Source organism: Dromiciops gliroides, chromosome 4 (assembly GCF_019393635.1).
Source record: "Dromiciops gliroides isolate mDroGli1 chromosome 4, mDroGli1.pri, whole genome shotgun sequence".
NCBI lineage: Eukaryota > Metazoa > Chordata > Mammalia > Microbiotheria > Microbiotheriidae > Dromiciops > Dromiciops gliroides.
In genome coordinates this window covers 232,856,063-232,872,847 of record NC_057864.1, presented here as the reverse complement: position 1 = coordinate 232,872,847, position 16,785 = coordinate 232,856,063, and the positions used below count along the sequence as shown (strand labels likewise).

Sequence of the window (16,785 nt, the reverse complement as noted above, 5' to 3'; positions counted from 1 at the left end):
AAGAAAACCCCAAATGGGGTCATGAAGAGTTGGGCACAACTGAAAACCACTTAATAGAAACAACAAAAACTATAAAATTCTTAGCACCCTCTGCCCTATTTTCAGACATTTCAAACATCATTACTTCTGGTAACAGGAGCCAATTGGCTTGAGAGTTAGTTATAGGGGTCATGTCTTCTGTTCTCCAATTTCTTCTTGCACTGCTTTCTTGACTCTCTCCCTCCTACCTCAGCAGGTCATCTGCACATATAGATTATTTGGAAATCAAGTAAAAAGAAAGAACATAGATGGAGAAACTAGGAGAGATAGTGACAAGAGGATGGTTAAGAGTGAAGATACATAGGGCCAAATAGACATTGAAAGGGAGAGGATGAGGACAGAGTAATTAGAAGGAACAGGGGGACCTCAACCACCCCCAACAAAGAAAATGTCAACTTAATATGGTTCAGCTTTTTCTTATGGCTTTATTAGAGACACATAGATTGGACTGTAGTATTTTGTGGATTCAGTCCCATCCCACCTCCCCAATTCAAATTGAAGCTCTGGGGGGCTGGATTTAGAGAAGGGGCTCTCATTTCCCCAGTACTTATCTTCCTTGTTGGAAAAGAAACAGGGTTAAGAGATATACCTTTTCAGACATGGCAAAGGTACAGATCTGTTTTGCTTGACTATGCTTATTTACTACAGAAGGTTGTCTTTTTTTTTTTTTAAGTGGGAGGGATTTAGATGGGAAATGAGAACTAGCAATAGATATGCCAAAAAGTGAAGAAAGACGGTCACTCAGCATTTTAAAAATGCACAGAAGAGAAGAAGGTAGAGAAGGAGACAAGCAGGACAGCTTTGAAATTAGCATATTGCATTTATTATATCCTTTAAAGAATGCAAGATGTATATGAGTTTTATGTATATTTGGTGACTTCTGTGTATTTGGAAATGCTGATTTTGATGATATTTGTGGAGTACAGAATGACAAAATTAAAAAAAAGAAAAGAAACAGAAATTGAGGAATTGTCCTGTCCTGTCTAGGAAGCTGTACGGTCCCAACAGTTTCATCTTTTCTCTCTGGGAGAGAGCAAGGCAGGGTTTTCTTTCCTTGGGGAAAAGTCCCAGACTTACACTGTCCACTTCAAACACCTGGGGACAGAGTTGAGGCATCAGTTATATGGGGAAGGGGAAGGGAAAGATGGGGAGGAGAGGGGAAGAAACAGGAAAGGAGAGAGTCTCTTATGGTAAAGAAAGTCTGGTCTTTTTCCCCTCACTGAGTTTACCTAGGTTATTTCATGATAAGCAATTGTGAGTGGACAGTATATATGTGGGGAAGGGGAAGGGAACATGTTCAGGTTTCCCCAGCACAACACACATTAGGAGAAGAGGTAGAAACAGACTGGCTTAAAGAGGGGTTAGAACTGGGGGAGGGAAAAAAGGAAAAAGAAATAAATATATAAATAAATAAGAACTGAGGGAGGGGAAGAATGGGGTATAGTCTTACCGAGTCTCTTGGTGTGTGCCAAGGCAGCGGACAGTACAGTATCTAGCTCCACAGCTGACACAAGTATAAGGAGAAGGGAAGCCACACACTGCACAGAAGGGGCGTTGGGGTCGGGTAGGGGGCCCTGCACAGGCTGTGAGGTAGTTAGGGCCCTCAGTCACACTTAAATTCTGGAAAAAAGAAAGAAGTGGGGACATGGATCCAGTTACCTCCATATTGCCCAATTCAGGTTTGCCCCCTTACCTGATATTTCTATTTTCCCAACCCCCTAAGTTCTCCCCACTCTTCTCACCTGCTCTTCCAGAAGGGCCTGGAAGTTCTTACGAAAACGCAGTTTAAAATGATCACCTCTAGTTTTCTTCTTCTTCTTTCCTGAAGGGGAATGGGAGGAGTTATTCTCTCAACTTTTTCAATCTCCTCTCTTTCCACACTTTTCCTCATCTTGAGGCTAATATCCCTCAAGTCCATCACACTTCCACTGTGCCCTTTTCAGAGAATCTTTTTTTTTCTCCCTCCCACTTAAGCTCCCCCTTTATCTTTCCACTTCATTTACCTATTGTGTCAAAAACAGAAGTCATAGGTCATGGATTGAAAGCTAAAAGAGACCTCAAAGGAAACAAGCTTAAAGAAGTCTTCTAGCTCCAAGTCCAAAGTTCTTTCTTTCTTTCTTTTTTTTTTTTGCGGGGCAATGGGGGTTAAGTGACTTGCCCAGGGTCACACAGCTAGTAAGTGTCAAGTGTCTGAGGCCGGATTTGAACTCAGGTACTCCTGAATCCAGGGCCGGTGCTTTATCCACTGCGCCACCTAGCTGCCCCCTCCAATGTTCTTTCTATGTGACCATGCTGCCTTAGATACAAAGACAAGCAATGTGAAATCTATGAATTTAGATGGGACCAAGGGCTCCAACTATATGAAGGGAATGGGAATCTTAAGGGAGACAAGAAAAGTGACTTGCCCAAAATCACAAAGGGAATGAAAGGCAGCACTGTGGCTAAAAAGAAAGCACCCCTGATGATCATTACAGTAATCTTTTTTCATCTATCAGTATGTGTTTTTTTTTCCCCTTTACGAGCTCTCTTTGACTTTCCTCTCTGGTTTTTCTTTTCCCTTGGCCCCTTTCGCTTCTGAAGCACTTCTAGCAAAGCTGACCTGGCTGAGGATGAATACAGTGTCTCAAATATGCCTCCTCTCTCTATAACCAGCCCCAGAACTCTACCCCTGGGTAGACTATGAGGTAGGACCAGGGACTGGACGTTCTGCCCTGCTATCACACATATTACCACTCCTGGGCCCTCATCTTTTTTTCAGAGATTCATAATGAAGTAAATATTGCCCTTTCTACTGTGAAAGGCATGGAGTCCCAAGGAGCCCTATGGCTCCATTTAGAATCTGTGATTATAGAAGGCTGCCTAGGCTAACACTCTCTGACCACCCACTCCCTGTTCCCTAAAACTCACACTTTAACTCCATCTGTCTTAATTTCTTTCTCTGTAGGATGGGGGTTGGAAAAGAAGAGAGGTTCTTCACCTGATGCTACACATATAATACACGTATAATATATTGATAACTATATTTCTAGTTTATTTGTTTTTGTTTTTTTGGGAGGCAATTGAGGTTAAGTGACTTGCCCAGGGTCACACAGCTAGTAAGTGTCAAGTGTCTGAGGGCAGGTTTGAACTCAGGTCCTCCTGACTTCGGGCCGGTACTCTATCCACTGTGCTCCCTAGCTGCCCCACTATATTTCAATATAATTGATTTCCTTTGTAATCATATGTATTTTATACATTCAAAATTATTCTGCTAAGGATTTGAAGGCTTCGCTACAATGTCCACGGTTCAGATCTTTTAGGTCCCTTCCAGCTCTAAATCCTAACCTCTAATATATATTGATAACTGTATCTCAATATCCTTTGTAATCTTATATATCGTACACATTTAAAAATATTTCGCAAAGCATTCAAAAGCTTCACCACACTGCCAAGAGGGGAGCCCACGACATCAAAAAGGTCCTTTGGTCCGGAAGATCTTTCCGGTTCCAGCTCCAAACCCCAAAGCCCAAGCTCCCGGGGCCGCAGCAATGCAGCATCGTCCCTGCCCTGTTCTCTCAGCCCGGCTCACCGGTGTCGGCATCATCGTCGAACTGCGGCAGCCTCTTGCCCAGCTGGGGAAGACCGGCATGCGGGTCGTCCTGAAAGTTGTCGTTCTCCAGGGCCTCCAGCTGTCTGTTGATCCGGCGCTGCCGGGCCGCCCGGTCCAGCACGCGCCGCTGCCCGGGGTCCTGGGACCGAACTGGGTGGAAGGAGAGGGGAGAGCGGGGTCAGGCGGGGTCGTCGGGGGAGAGGCTGCCCGAGGTGGGCTGAGAGGTGGCAGGGCCCGGCCGACCCATCCGGGGAGGCTTAGACTCACCCGAAGTTTTCTTCTCCACCATTCTAGCCAATTGGGCCCACAAACACCGGCAGTGAAGACGCGGACGCTCGCCACAAAGCCCAGGTTTGGAAGATCACAGCAACTTCCGGCAGAAGCTTTATACGTCAGAGGAAGGACAACATTTCCGAGGCCACCATTTTCCTTAAGGGCACCCAAACTTTAGCGAACGCTGGGCCCGGCCGCTGCCATCATGTTGCCTAGGGGACGAGGAAGCTTCACGCTTTGCTTCTTAGAGAAGTGCCTTCTGGTGCCACCGACGTCTCAGTTTCCCCATTTGTAAAATGAAAGCTTGCCAGGTCCTTTGGCGTCCCTTCCAGATTTAGAAACATGATCCTATGACTTCTTGCTTCAGGAAATTTTGAAGACTGTTAATAAACTGATGAATAATGAAATGAACCGAGCCACATTTATACAATATTCCCTCTATAAAAACAACTCTGAAAACTCTAAGAACATACATAATTCTAGAGAACCAGTAATGAAACATACTATCAATGACAGAGGTGCAGAATGAGATATGGATATCTAGATATCTATGCATTTATGTGCATATATTTACATAGAAATTCAGAGAATGTGTTTTTCTTCCCATATTTATTATGAGTAGTTTGTTTTTCTTTTTCTTTTCCCCCAAAAGGGTGGGGTGTTGGAAGGTAGAAAAAATAGGTTTCTGTTAATTATTAAAAATAGAAAAGTGGTGTGCTTCATTTGTGGAATGCTGCATGAACTTTCAGATGAGGTCACTATTAATAGTTTTATTTTGTTACAGAAGACCTCTTACAGAATGGGGGGGGGAGAGATCATATCAATAAAATTTTTGTTTGTTTTGTTTTTTGGTGAGGCAATTAGGGTTAAGTGACTTGCCCAGGGTCCCACAGCTAGTAAGTATCAAGTGTCTGAGGTCACATTTGAACTCAGGTTCTCCTGAATCCAGGGCCGGTGCTTTATCCACTGCGCCACCTAGCTACCCCAGTAAAATTTTTTAAAAATCCAACAACAGAGCAATTCTAGGAAGGAGCATTAACAAATGGGGATAATCAGGAAAGACCTCTTGAAGAAGACACTTGAATTGAGCCTTGAAGGAAACTAGGAATTCCAAGAAGTGGAGGGGAATAGGGAGAACATTCTAATCGTGGGGAAACAACTTTTGCAAACAGAGAAATTAGATAAAAGATAATTTATGAGGAACAAATGGGCCAGGTAGGTTTTGTATGTGTGAATAATGAGCCATTTGCCAAGATAGGCTGGAGCCAAATTGTGATGTTACTTTCATTGTGTAATTTGTCCTTCAGGATGTAGAGGGGAGACAGCCTGGGAAATTTCCTCTGTCAGGGCTGCCGAGGGTAATGGAAATGTACAGGGGCCTGGATTCTAATTCTGACTCTTTTTCAGTGCCTTGTGTTTTTCGTCTTGTGTCATCTAACCTTATAGATAAAGTAAATGGGTTACTTCTAGGATTGTATCCTAAACTTCAATGCCCTTCTCTCTTTATCCCACAGTCGGTCTTTCTCCTCCCAACCCCGCGCCCCAGTCCCAGTCTCATCACCAACTCTCCACACCACAGTTTACCTTATCCTTTTTATTCCTCCGTCTATACCCTCCTCTCTTCGAAGACTCGCGGTATATTAGGGCTAGGAGACCCTCAAATATATATCATTTAGTCCTTTTAAAGGTGAAGAAACTGAGACCTAGAGAGGAGGAAGGACCTTTTCTAAGGCCACACAACTAATTAGTGGCAGAGGCGGGATTGGACCCCAAGTCTCCCCCTAATCTCTTTTTTCAACTCCCCCACCCCCGTCCAGTTTCACTTTCCCTAAACCTTTGCCCCCTTTCCTTTCCAATCTCCTCCTAATTCTGTTTCCCCACCTCCCCTCCTCCCAAATCCTTTCCCTTCTCCCCTCCCCGCCCTACTCTCCCTAATTTTCCCTGCCCACTTCCCTAGACGTGCCCCCTGTAAAGCGTCTGCTAGCCCTAGCACAATCCCCGCCTTGTCTGAGAGTTGGATTTCAGTTTCCGTCGCCTTGGGTTACGTGTTTTTTCCCCCAGGTCTTCCCGGACACCCCCTCCTCGCTCCCCGAAGCTATCCCCAATCCTTTCCCTTCTCCGATGCTCCCTTTCTCGAGCTGGGATCTCTAGAGTCTCCTCTGCAGCCCAGGCTGGTGTGCGCTCGCCGGTGTCTGGCCTGGTCAGTGTCACTGTCCGCGCCCCGCCATGAGCGCCCCAGGTTTGCCTTGCCTCTGGCTCCGGCTCTGGCTTCAGCTGAGACCGTCACCTCTGCTGCTGCTGTTGCTGCTGCCGCTGCCGCTGCCGGGACACCCAGGCGTCTCGGCCTCAACATCAGCTTCAGTAGCGGATGATGCCGCCACCCTCGGTGGTGGGGAGAGAGTCAATCCTGGTTAGTGGCAGCGGAGTGCGGAAGGGGGCCATGACTGGGGAGCTGGAAAAAGCGAGCTGGCTTTTGGATGGCGTGGAAGGGGGAGAGCGGGCCACTACACCCGAGGTCCTCTATCTGGAGCCCCCAGGGTGGTGAAAAGGAGTGGGAAATTTGAGAAGCAAAGCAAAGCCCAGACTCAGTTTTCTCTGGCTTCTCTATTTTGATCCACAAAGGGGGCAACGAACACATTGTCCTCCCTCCCCCCCCCCCCCCCCCCCCGTTACATCTCCTTTTCCTTAGCTCCCCTCCCCCACCTAACATTCTTATTCTTACTCACATGTAAAATAGGAGCCTGGATAAGACACAGAAACAGAGGCTGAGGGGGAACAGTTTAACAGAGACAGGGAAGTTAAAGGCACAAGAAAGGTTTAGGAGCTAAAGGAGATGGGTTTCAGTAGAAATTAGGAGGTCTGGAATAGATTTGGGGATATATACCACTCTGTGAGTTTGGGTTTGAGAGGTAGGTGACTTTGGGCCTTAAACTTCCTAAGACTCAGTTTCCTCGTCTGTAAAATGAAGATTTTGTCTTCCTTCTGAGGTTTTTTTCAGCTCTAGATCAATGACTTTATGTCTTCCTTGGGTGGAGGACTAGGAGTATTCTTTGGGGAAGGGAGTCCTTATTAACTGGTCACTATTTTAGATAAACTACTGGTAATCACTGCTGCTACAGAGGAGACAGAAGGATATTTGAGATTCCTGCAGTCTGCAAAGTTTTTCAATTACACTGTTCAGGTAAGGAACCCTCAGGTGGGCAGGGAATTTGGGAATGTGTGCTGGGGAAGGGAAGCTGGAAGATCTGTGCACTGTTTGTCAGGGTCCTTGAGGGGAGCAGGGTTCCTCTGGCTAAGACAAACATTCTTCTTGGCATTTTCTCTCTCTCTCTCCAACAGACCCTGGGCTTAGGAGAAGAATGGAGAGGAGGAGATGTGGCTCGAACAGTTGGAGGGGGTCAGAAGGTTCGATGGTTGAAGAAGGAGATGGAGAAATATGCTGAAAGAAAGGATATGGTCATCATGTTTGTGGACAGGTAAAGCGTTGGGAATGACTGATTGAGCTGGAGGTGGGGCAGGGGAAAGGTCATTGGAAGAGACCCTGAATGGGCAAAGGCTCAAGATCATGAATCATAGTTAGAGCTGGAAGGATATATTAGAGGTCATTTTTGAGATGTGCAGAGAGACCTCAAGGGGAAGCACAATTTGCATTTATTAAGCACTTGTAAATGTACCCACTGGGCTAAATTCTCTCCAGTACACAAATACAAGCAAAAAGAGAGAACATTCTTGCCCTCGAGGAGTTTTTTTCTAATTGGGGAAGATTACACATAAGAGGGAGCTGAGGGAGGAGGGAGCAAGTCCAGAAAACCAGAAACACAGTCAGAACTGGCTTGGGCCCTTTCTCACCAATTGGACAGGGACAGAGGAATGTTCCAGAGGAAGAAGGTCACAGGAGATGAAGGGAAGTTCCAGGGTGAGAAGGTGATGGTTCACTTCCTCAAACTAGAGGTTCCTGGAGGAACTCATCCTTGGGAGAAGGGGGCTCTTGAGTGCAGAGGGAGGTCTTGGGGCTAGAAGGCCACTGGGACATTTCTCTGACTTGCACCAAATGTATGGGCAGACAAAAGCCTATAAAACTGTGCATACCCTTTGACCTAGCAATAGTGCTGCTAGGTCTGTATCTCAAAGAGATCATAAAAAAGGGAAAAGGACCCACATGTACAAAAATATGTAGAGCTGCTCTTTTTGTGGTGGCAAAGAATTGGAACTTGTGGGGATGCCCTTCAACTGGGGAATGGCTGAATAAGTTGTGGTATATGAATGTCATGGAATACTATTTTGCAATAAGAAACAATAAACAGGCAAATTTCAGAAAAACCTTACGTGAACTGATGCTGAGTGAAGTGAGTAGCAGCAGGACGACATTGTTCACTGTAACAGCAATGTTGTGTGATGATCAACTATGATAGACTTAGGTCTTCTCAGCAATACAATGATGCAAGCTTATTCCAAAAAACGCATGATGGAAAATGCTCTCCACATTCAGAAAAAGAACCATGAAATCTGAATGCAGATCGAAGCATACTATTTTCCCTTTTTTTGCCTTTTTCTTTATCATGATTTTTCCCTTTTGTTCTGATTCTTCTTTTACAACATGACTAATGTGGAAATATCTTTAACATGATTGTACATGTATAACCTAAAAAATAAAAAACAAAAACCCAAACAAATGTATAGGCAAAAGTAGCAACTAGGGAGTGAGAAGGCTGTGGTTCTAATAAGATGCTCTCCTCTTCCTCTACACAGCTATGATGTACTTTTAGCTGGCAGCCCCAAAGAGTTGCTGTGGAAATTTCTTCAGAGTGGCAGCCGCTTGCTCTTTTCAGCTGAGAGTTTCTGCTGGCCAGAGTGGGGGTTAGCAGAGAGGTACCCCACTGTTGGAAATGGAAAGCGTTTCCTCAATTCTGGAGGTAAGTGCCCAGGGAGAGCTGGGCAGCTGGGCCACTTTGGTGACTAGGGCTAGGTCAATCTCAGGGTTGGATTGAAGGATAGACAACATCAGAGATGGACACCTGATCTTAGACAGAAACTTGTGGAATAGGGAAGACAAGCTCTTGGGCCCACAGGGACTCTAGAGATAAGACCTGGCACAGAGAGCTAGGGGTGGGGGAATTATATACCTGGTCTCTCAGGGGTTGGACCCCTGGGTTCCAAAGTTTGCCTCACCTGACAGGGTTCATTGGCTTTGCTCCCACTATCCATCATATTGTTCGTCAGTGGAAATACAAGGATGATGATGATGACCAGTTATTCTACACTCGGCTCTACCTGGACACCAAGCTCAGAGTAAGGAGAGGGGATTGGGAAGAAGTCTGAAAGACCTAGAAAAGGGGATACCTTATCTCCTGGGGGGTGGGTTGGAATTCATTGGTGGAGGGAGAGGGAAAGTAATGTAGCCGGAGAAAAATCTGGGAGTCTGGGGAGATGGAAAGAAGTGTTGGGGAATATGAAAGAAATATGGGAGGAAAGAAGTTGGGGGGGGGGTTCCTTTAATTAACATTCCCTATTCTGACCCCTCTAGGAAAAACTTGGCTTGGCTTTGGATCACAAATCTCGAATCTTTCAGAATCTCAATGGAGCCATAGGTCAGGGAGATGAAGAGGGATCAACTAAGGTTGATGAGTGGTTGGGAGGTTCTCATGGGCAATTGAGGTGCCTGTCCCAGAATAAAGAGGAGTCCATGTAACTGTTTTGGTATTGAGGTCCCTCAGAATCTGTCTTTTGGGGTACAAAAATTTATTCATGTCTGTAGTATTATGGGCCCTGGAGATGAGAAGTATAAAACTTGGCTTCCTTCTTTCTGCTAGATGAGGTGGTATTAAAGTTTGACCGGAATCAGGTTCGTATTCGGAATGTGGCCTATGATACACTCCCTGTTGTGATCCATGGCAATGGACCCACCAAGGTACCTTTCCTCCCCATCCCATGGACCTGTTAACATCCCTAAGGAACCCTTTTATCTCAGGGATTACAATCCCCTATATCCTGGATGCTTGCATAATGACCCTTATAATAATAATAATAATGATAATAATAATATATAGCTAGAATTTACATAGTGCTTTAAGGTTTGTAGAATTCTTGGGATATAATATCTCATTTGATCCTCATGATAACCCTGTAAGATTGGTGGTATTATTATCCCCATTTTATAGATGAAGAAACTGAGGCTTCCAAGGTTAAATGAGTTGCCCAGAGTCACATAGCTAGAATTTGGTTGATGCAGGATTCAAACTGAAGTCTCCCATATTTAATTCCAGTGCTTTAGTCACGGTGTCACCTAGCTTCTCTAGAAGAAATGGGACAGATGAGGAGACTGCAATGTCTCTCTAATTCCCCTTTCCCCACCTCTTTGTGCCCACTTCTGTGAAATTCCTGACCCCCTTAGCCTCCTGGACTCGGACTTTTCTCCCTCTAATAGCTTCAGCTGAATTACTTGGGAAATTACATCCCCAATGGCTGGACCCCAGAAGGAGGCTGTGGGTTCTGTGACCGTGACCAGATAGAACTCGAGGAGAAGCAGGTAAGGAGGGTGTGAGGATTTGAAAAGGAATGAGATAGTATGGAGGAGTTAGGATTCAATCTAATGTAACAAACATTAATTGCCTACAATGCTCAAAGCATTGTGCTAGGAGTTATCTGGGTTAGGGGAGCTCCTGGGGAGGATGAGGTGGAGAAAGAGTGTCTGGGTTTTCCTGGGCCCATCTCTGCTGCCTTCATTAGGGGGCTATTGTCAGAGAGTGTGGGGTTTTGGTTTCTTCTCCCTCGGGTAACTTTCCCCTCATCCTGGGACTTCAGGCTTGAAAATATGCATGGGTATCATCAGGGACATAGTATCTGTCTCTGCTGGGGTCGGAGTGGGGGGAAGCCAGGTTTTTCAGTGACGGTCTTCCTCGTGTGCCCCATCAACACCAGCCTTTCCCCAAAGTGCTTCTGTCCGTATTTGTGGAACAACCAACTCCTTTCCTGCCACGATTCCTGCAGAGGTTGCTACTCATTGACTATCCACCTGAGCAGATCACACTCTTCCTCCATAATAATGTGAGTTTACTCATCCCACTTTCCCAAGATGCCTCCTTCTTATCACCTTCTGAGATAACTCTACTTAACCCTGATAGAATGTAAGCTTATAGATGACTGGGACTTTTATATTTGGATCTCCAAGCCCTGATAATGCTTGTCTATTTCAAATCAGGGGCAGCTAGGTGGCCCAGTGGATAGAGCACCGGCCCTGGAGTCAGGAGGACCTGAGTTCAAATCCAGCCTCAGACACGTTACAATTACTAGCTGTGTGACCCTGGGCAAGTCACTTAACCCCAATTGCCTCAAAAAAAAAAAAAAAGGAAATTTCAAATCAAGCCCTAATTGAAATCCTGCCTCCTTTAGTGGCCCTGACCTCCTGACTTTCTCTAATTTATTCCCTTGTCCTTTCCTCACCTCACCGTCACTCCAATCTTGACTTTCCTCCCAGCTCCTCATCTCTTTTGCCCCTTGTTATACAATATTTTTCTGTCTTTTCCTTCTTTCCCTCAACCTCAGGAGGTCCACCATGAGCCCCACATTGCAGCTGCTTGGCCTCAGCTCCAGGACCATTTCTCTGCTGTGAAGCTTGTTGGACCAGAGGAGGCTCTGACTCCAGCCCAGGCCCGGGACATGGCCATGTGAGTAAATTTGAAGGGGGAGGAAAGGGACAGTTCAGCCATATTCATACCTACTCAATCATCCTATAGCTATATCCTGGCTATCTCCAGAATTACAGGTTAACCTAGCCATCCTTATGCCTCTATACTGTCCAACCTGCCATGCCTCTGCCCTGTGGCATCCCTGCTCCCTATATTTGAGCCAATCCAACTCTCCCCATGCTTAGGTGGGGTCCTGCCTGGAGATGTCTGGGGAAGGTGAAGCCCTTGCTTTTCCTTATATTATCCATTCTCCATAGTAAGCATTCTTTCCAGAATTCTGTCTTTGATTCATTTTGTGGTATGAATTCATTTATCCTCTTCTCTGGGAGCTGGGAGTGGGGGTGAAAAGAAAGTAGGAGGGGAGGCTTACATCTAAGGACTCACCAGTCCATTTGTCTGTCTGCAGGGACAACTGTCGTCAGGATGCTGAGTGTGAATTCTATTTTAGCCTGGATGCAGATGCTGTTATCACAAACCCCCAGACCCTGCGCAGCCTCATTGAGGAGAACAGGTCAACCAGCTGACTCACTCTCCAAATCTCTGAAGGGATTCTCAAATCCTATTCCTCATCTCAAGAAGACCTGCTTATGTCCACCCCTAGGTCACCCTTGGATTTATTCAACCCAGTCCTCATTTCTGTCTCTCTCTTCCCTTTCCCTCCAGGAAAGTGATAGCTCCCATGTTGTCCCGACATGGGAAACTCTGGTCCAATTTCTGGGGGGCACTGAGTCCTGAGGAGTACTATGCTCGATCTGAAGATTATGTGGAACTGGTGCAGAGGAAACGAGTGTGAGTCTTTTTCCTCTGCAGAAATCCCTGCCTTACCTTCCACTACATCTCTTGCACCTCTCCTCTCCCCTTCTCAACACTAACACTACCTTTACCCTAGTTTAGGCCCTTACCACCACTGAGCCCACAGTAGGTGCTTAATAAAGGGTTATTGACTTACTCTCATCTGAACTACTACAGTAGCCTCCTGACCAGCTTCCTATAAACCTTCCCCTTGACAACCCATTCCCTTGTGGCTTTATAGCTTAGAGGAGCAGAGTTTGGAGAAGCAGGAAGCAGGCCAAGGCAAACCCAACTATGATGGGTACAAAGGGTACAAACTATGTCGATCCTTCTATGGACCTGGTACATCCTCAGGGGTGGAGGGCTTTCTGTTGACCAGGGTAGCAGCAGCATGGTATACTAAGCAGTGCATGGGGTATCAAGAGACCTGGTTTCCATTATAGCTCTTTCCCTTCCTGTATGAGCTTGAGGGAATTGGTTAGCTTCTTTAAGCCTCAGTTTCCTCTTCTGTACAGTGGAGGTATTCCAATATGGGACTATGAGATAGGTAAACTTTCAAGTAATATGGAACTGAGTTATCAAATAAAATAATATACATAAAATACTTTGTAACTGTATTATAGTTACAGACACTGTAACTGCATAAGCTTATACACTGTATAAACTTTATTATTATTCTAACCTTGCCCTCTTCAACACATACACAGCGGGGTATGGAATGTACCATATATATCGCAAGCCTATTTGATTAAGGGAGAGACACTTCGGAAAGAGCTGCCCCAGAGAGAAGTGTTCTCACAGAGTGAGAGTGATCCTGACATGGCTTTCTGCAAGACTGTCCGTGATAAGGTATGAAATTTGACCTCTAGGTCCCTGAAGCAAGTGGAGACTGGGAGGACCATTCCCTGATTCTTTTCATCTCACCTTTTTTCTTCCCTAGGGTATCTTCCTCCATCTCAGTAACCAGGAGGAGTTTGGGAGACTTTTGTCTACAGCCCGGTACAGAACAGACCACCTGTATCCTGACCTCTGGCAGATCTTTGACAACCCTCTGGTGAGGGAGGCACTACTCCTTTGTCCCAAGCTTCTTGATGTCTGAATGGTTGCCTTTCTGGCTTTCTCCCTAAATCCCATCTTTCAGGGGAATAACCCCCTGCCCTGGCCCAGAGGAAAGTTGGAGAATGGAGCAATTTTGAGGTGTCTGATATTAGAGTGGTAACCTATTGGGACTGGGGGTTGGAGAAGTAATCAGTGGTGTCTCCTTCATGATCTATCTGTAGGACTGGCAAGAGCAATACATCCATGAGAACTACACTTGGGCACTTGATGGGGAAGGTGTAGTGGAACAGGTAAGCCCATCTAAGGGAATATCCTCATCACCCAAACATGGAGACTTCTTCCCCAAAACACCATTCCCTAGGGAGTATCCCAACCACTGCCTCAGCCCAGTACACACACACACTACACACACACACACACACACACACACACACACACACACATCCTGCCCTGATTCACACCCTGATCCTGATCCTTGTCACTTTATTCTCCTAGTCCTTATCACTGCCTCTCCCTCTCTACCTTGTACCCCCTCGTTCTGGCCCTCACCCCTTCTTTTGTTTCCCCAACACTCTACCTGACCAAAAATGAATCAGTCAACCTAGATCCTTCATCAGGATTCCAAAACTCTTATGTTTCTTTTCTCTCCCTCCCTCAACCCTGCCTCTTTAGCCATGTCCAGATGTGTACTGGTTTCCACTGTTGTCGGAGCAGATGTGTGATGAACTAGTTGAAGAGATGGAGAACTTTGGCCAGTGGTCTGGGGGAAAGCACGAGGTGGGATGGGGTAACTTGGAGAGGGAGAAAGACAGGAGATGTGACACTGAGTATTCTGGAAAGGAGGGGTGGAGAGGATGACAGAATCCTAGAAAAAAGACAGGGGAAGGTAGGATTAGGGATGACTTGGGAATGAATGAGAGGGTAGGGGAAGGGGATAAAAGAGATATAAACCCAGGAGATGAAGGGGGACATAGGACTCTAGGAAGGGGACAGCTGATGTGGGGATCAGTATGGGGGGTGGTGGTGGCAATAGTGGCAGTGAGAGTTTAAGGAACTTTCATCAGAAAAGGATATTTACAGGAAAGAGTAGAGATGGTTCAACCTCTTTGTGCCCAAACTCTCTCTCTCCTTTAGGACTCTAGGCTGGCAGGAGGATATGAGAATGTGCCTACAGTGGACATTCATATGAAGCAGTTGGGTTATGAGGATGAATGGCTGCAATTCCTGAGAACCTATGTGGGACCCATGACAGAAAACCTATTCCCAGGGTACCACACAAAGGTTGGGTGATGCAAAGTGTCATGGAAGTACTTCTCTTCACCCCCACCCCCATCTACTTTCTCCCATCAGATCTCAGTATCAACCCTCCTTTTCCCTGAATAATCACTGTGAGCTTCTGATGTCTTTCACTTTGGGACTGTAATTTCTATTTTTAGGTCCTCCCTCAGGGATGGGGAATGGGGGGAAAGGGTTGGTTAGTAAGAAAACAAATAATTGCTAATATTCTCATAATATTCAGCAATTACAGATGACTCATACATCCATGATCTCATTTGATGCTTACAGTAGTCCTGAAGTAGGTGGGACAGGTATCATGCCCATTTTATAGATGAAGAAACTGAGGCTCAGAGAGGATGTGTCTAGGAACACGTAACTGGCAAGTGGTTGAGCCAGGGCTCCCAGTTCTTCTGATACTAAGTCCAGGGCTTTGTTTACTGTACCTGCCCCACTAGATGCACTCCTAATTTGTGTGTATGAATCATGGTCTGGCTACACTGAACATCAAGAGTCCCAAGAAGGGGGAAAACTGCCATGAACCTTATGCAGCCTGAGAGATGGATTGGAGTAGAGTTGCTTGAAAGGCAGAAATTACTGACATAAGAGTCTCAGGATACAAATGTTGGTCCCCATTGAGTACTGGCAAGAGCAGTGCTACCTTATGGCATGCCTGATGCCTTCTTGAGGCATTCTCCAGCTTCAGCTCCCTGGTCATGGGATTGTAGCTGTAGAGTTGAAAAGGAAGCTAGAAGTCCTAGTTGAGGACCCCCAGGACTTTCCCTTGGCCCTTCTCATGTCCATCTGTGTGATCCTCCTGGCCTGATTCTATGGGATCATAGCAGACCCCAGGTCATTATCCTCTTCTATCTTTCCCCAGACACGAGCTGTGATGAACTTTGTAGTCCGCTACCGGCCAGATGAGCAGCCATCCTTGCGACCACATCATGATTCCTCTACTTTCACCCTCAACATTGCACTCAATAGCAAGGGTCTTGATTATGAGGTGAGCAGGGATACTCTTCCCCTCCCCATGTGATAGCTCTTCCTCTTTCTGGGAACCAAATGAAATGACCCTCTTCTTACTACCCTCTGAGATACCCTTCATATCTCCACAACTCCTTGGCCCCAGGACTGAAAAACATAAGATGTCCAAAAAATAATAATAATCCTGAGAGCTTCTTTCTCATCTTATATATATATATATTCACTTCTCCTTTTGTCTCCTATTTCTTTCTCTTTGGCAAACACTCACACTCTTATTTTCTCTTTGTTTAGATCTCTCATATAATTTCTTCCTCTTCCTTGTTTCACTTCAGTCTCTTCAGTCTCCACCCCTATCCCAGCTTTATCCCTTGGGGATTTGACTTTATTGCCATGATATCTTGTTTTCCTGGGTTTTTCTCCTCACTTAGGGAGGAGGCTGTCGATTCCTGCGTTATGACTGCATTGTCTCATCTCCAAGGAAAGGCTGGGGGCTTTTGCACCCTGGGCGCCTCACCCACTACCATGAAGGACTGCCTACTACAAAGGGCACACGATATATCATGGTGTCTTTTGTGGATCCCTGACAGTAAACTACTTTTCTTTGTCCTATCACCACTGTGCCTTCTTAGGCCCTGGGTCCAGTACCCTTCCTCATTGTTAAGGGGAGGGGACAGAAGAATTTCTCTGAGTTCTGCTCCACAATGTGTGTTTATTGTGCACCTGTTTGTCAGTTCAGTGTGTGTCTGTCTACCTTGCCTTGACATGGCTCTCTCAGGTAGCCCTTGGAACTCCTGTCCTTCCTCTCCCTACCCTCAGCCACAAATGGTGGTATGTTTGGGGGAGGTTCCCTGCGTGATAAGTTATTGAATAAAGGAGGATTTGTAACCTTTGTGTCCATGTGTGTGTCCTACGACCATGTACCCATTCTGGGAAGAGTATTCTTGTACTTTTATTCTCATCTGAGATAGTGGAGAGAGCATTGAATTGGAATACATGGATTTATATTCAAATCCTGACTTTGTTACTTACTGTGCAACACCAGACATATCACTTAAATTCTCAGTTTCAGGTTCCTCATCTTCAAAG

The 16,785-nt window shown here is 45.8% G+C and overlaps 2 protein-coding genes across 4 annotated transcripts; one reads left to right on the top strand and one right to left on the bottom strand.

Moving 5' to 3' along the window:
• Positions 1 to 439: 439 nt before the first annotated feature.
• On the bottom strand, positions 440 to 5,679 carry ZNHIT1 (zinc finger HIT-type containing 1). Of its 3 annotated transcripts, none has more exons than XM_044001667.1 (6): positions 5,486 to 5,679; positions 3,896 to 4,262; positions 3,608 to 3,778; positions 1,782 to 1,861; positions 1,490 to 1,659; positions 440 to 1,134 (listed from the first exon to the last, which is right to left on the bottom strand). In XM_044001667.1, the coding sequence occupies exons 2-6, from the start codon at positions 3,915 to 3,917 to the stop codon at positions 1,113 to 1,115; spliced, it is 465 nt and encodes a 154-aa protein (XP_043857602.1). In that variant the 5' UTR covers positions 3,918 to 4,262; positions 5,486 to 5,679; the 3' UTR covers positions 440 to 1,112. The 3 variants fall into 3 exon arrangements, with proteins under 3 accessions (XP_043857602.1, XP_043857603.1, XP_043857604.1); XM_044001668.1 differs by having other exon boundaries at positions 3,896 to 4,258; XM_044001669.1 differs by having other exon boundaries at positions 3,896 to 4,226.
• A 134-nt stretch (positions 5,680 to 5,813) lies between these two features.
• Positions 5,814 to 16,584, top strand: PLOD3 (procollagen-lysine,2-oxoglutarate 5-dioxygenase 3). Its single transcript, XM_044001666.1, has 19 exons — positions 5,814 to 6,311; positions 6,991 to 7,082; positions 7,241 to 7,377; positions 8,651 to 8,814; positions 9,078 to 9,190; positions 9,426 to 9,489; positions 9,712 to 9,809; positions 10,326 to 10,427; positions 10,820 to 10,945; positions 11,444 to 11,565; positions 11,993 to 12,097; positions 12,250 to 12,375; positions 13,086 to 13,227; positions 13,319 to 13,432; positions 13,659 to 13,727; positions 14,110 to 14,214; positions 14,572 to 14,718; positions 15,593 to 15,718; positions 16,128 to 16,584. The coding sequence occupies exons 1-19, from the start codon at positions 6,128 to 6,130 to the stop codon at positions 16,281 to 16,283; spliced, it is 2,292 nt and encodes a 763-aa protein (XP_043857601.1). The 5' UTR covers positions 5,814 to 6,127; the 3' UTR covers positions 16,284 to 16,584.
• Positions 16,585 to 16,785: the final 201 nt, after the last annotated feature.

Bases quoted from the DNA above. Each gene is read 5' to 3' on its own strand.
- ZNHIT1 (XM_044001667.1), bottom strand. From the start codon at position 3,917: ATGGTGGAGAAGAAAACTTCGG. The intron at 1,862-3,607 runs GTGAGCCGGGCT...ATTCCCCTTCAG, and splicing joins CGACGATGATGCCGACACCG to GAAAGAAGAAGAAGAAAACT. The intron at 1,135-1,489 runs GTAAGACTATAC...CTCTGTCCCCAG, and splicing joins GGCACACACCAAGAGACTCG to GTGTTTGAAGTGGACAGTGT.
- PLOD3 (XM_044001666.1), top strand. From the start codon at position 6,128: ATGAGCGCCCCAGGTTTGCCTTGCCTCTGGCTCCGGCTCTGGCTTCAG. The intron at 13,433-13,658 runs GTGAGGGAGGCA...ATCTATCTGTAG, and splicing joins AGATCTTTGACAACCCTCTG to GACTGGCAAGAGCAATACAT. The intron at 15,719-16,127 runs GTGAGCAGGGAT...CTCCTCACTTAG, and splicing joins GCAAGGGTCTTGATTATGAG to GGAGGAGGCTGTCGATTCCT.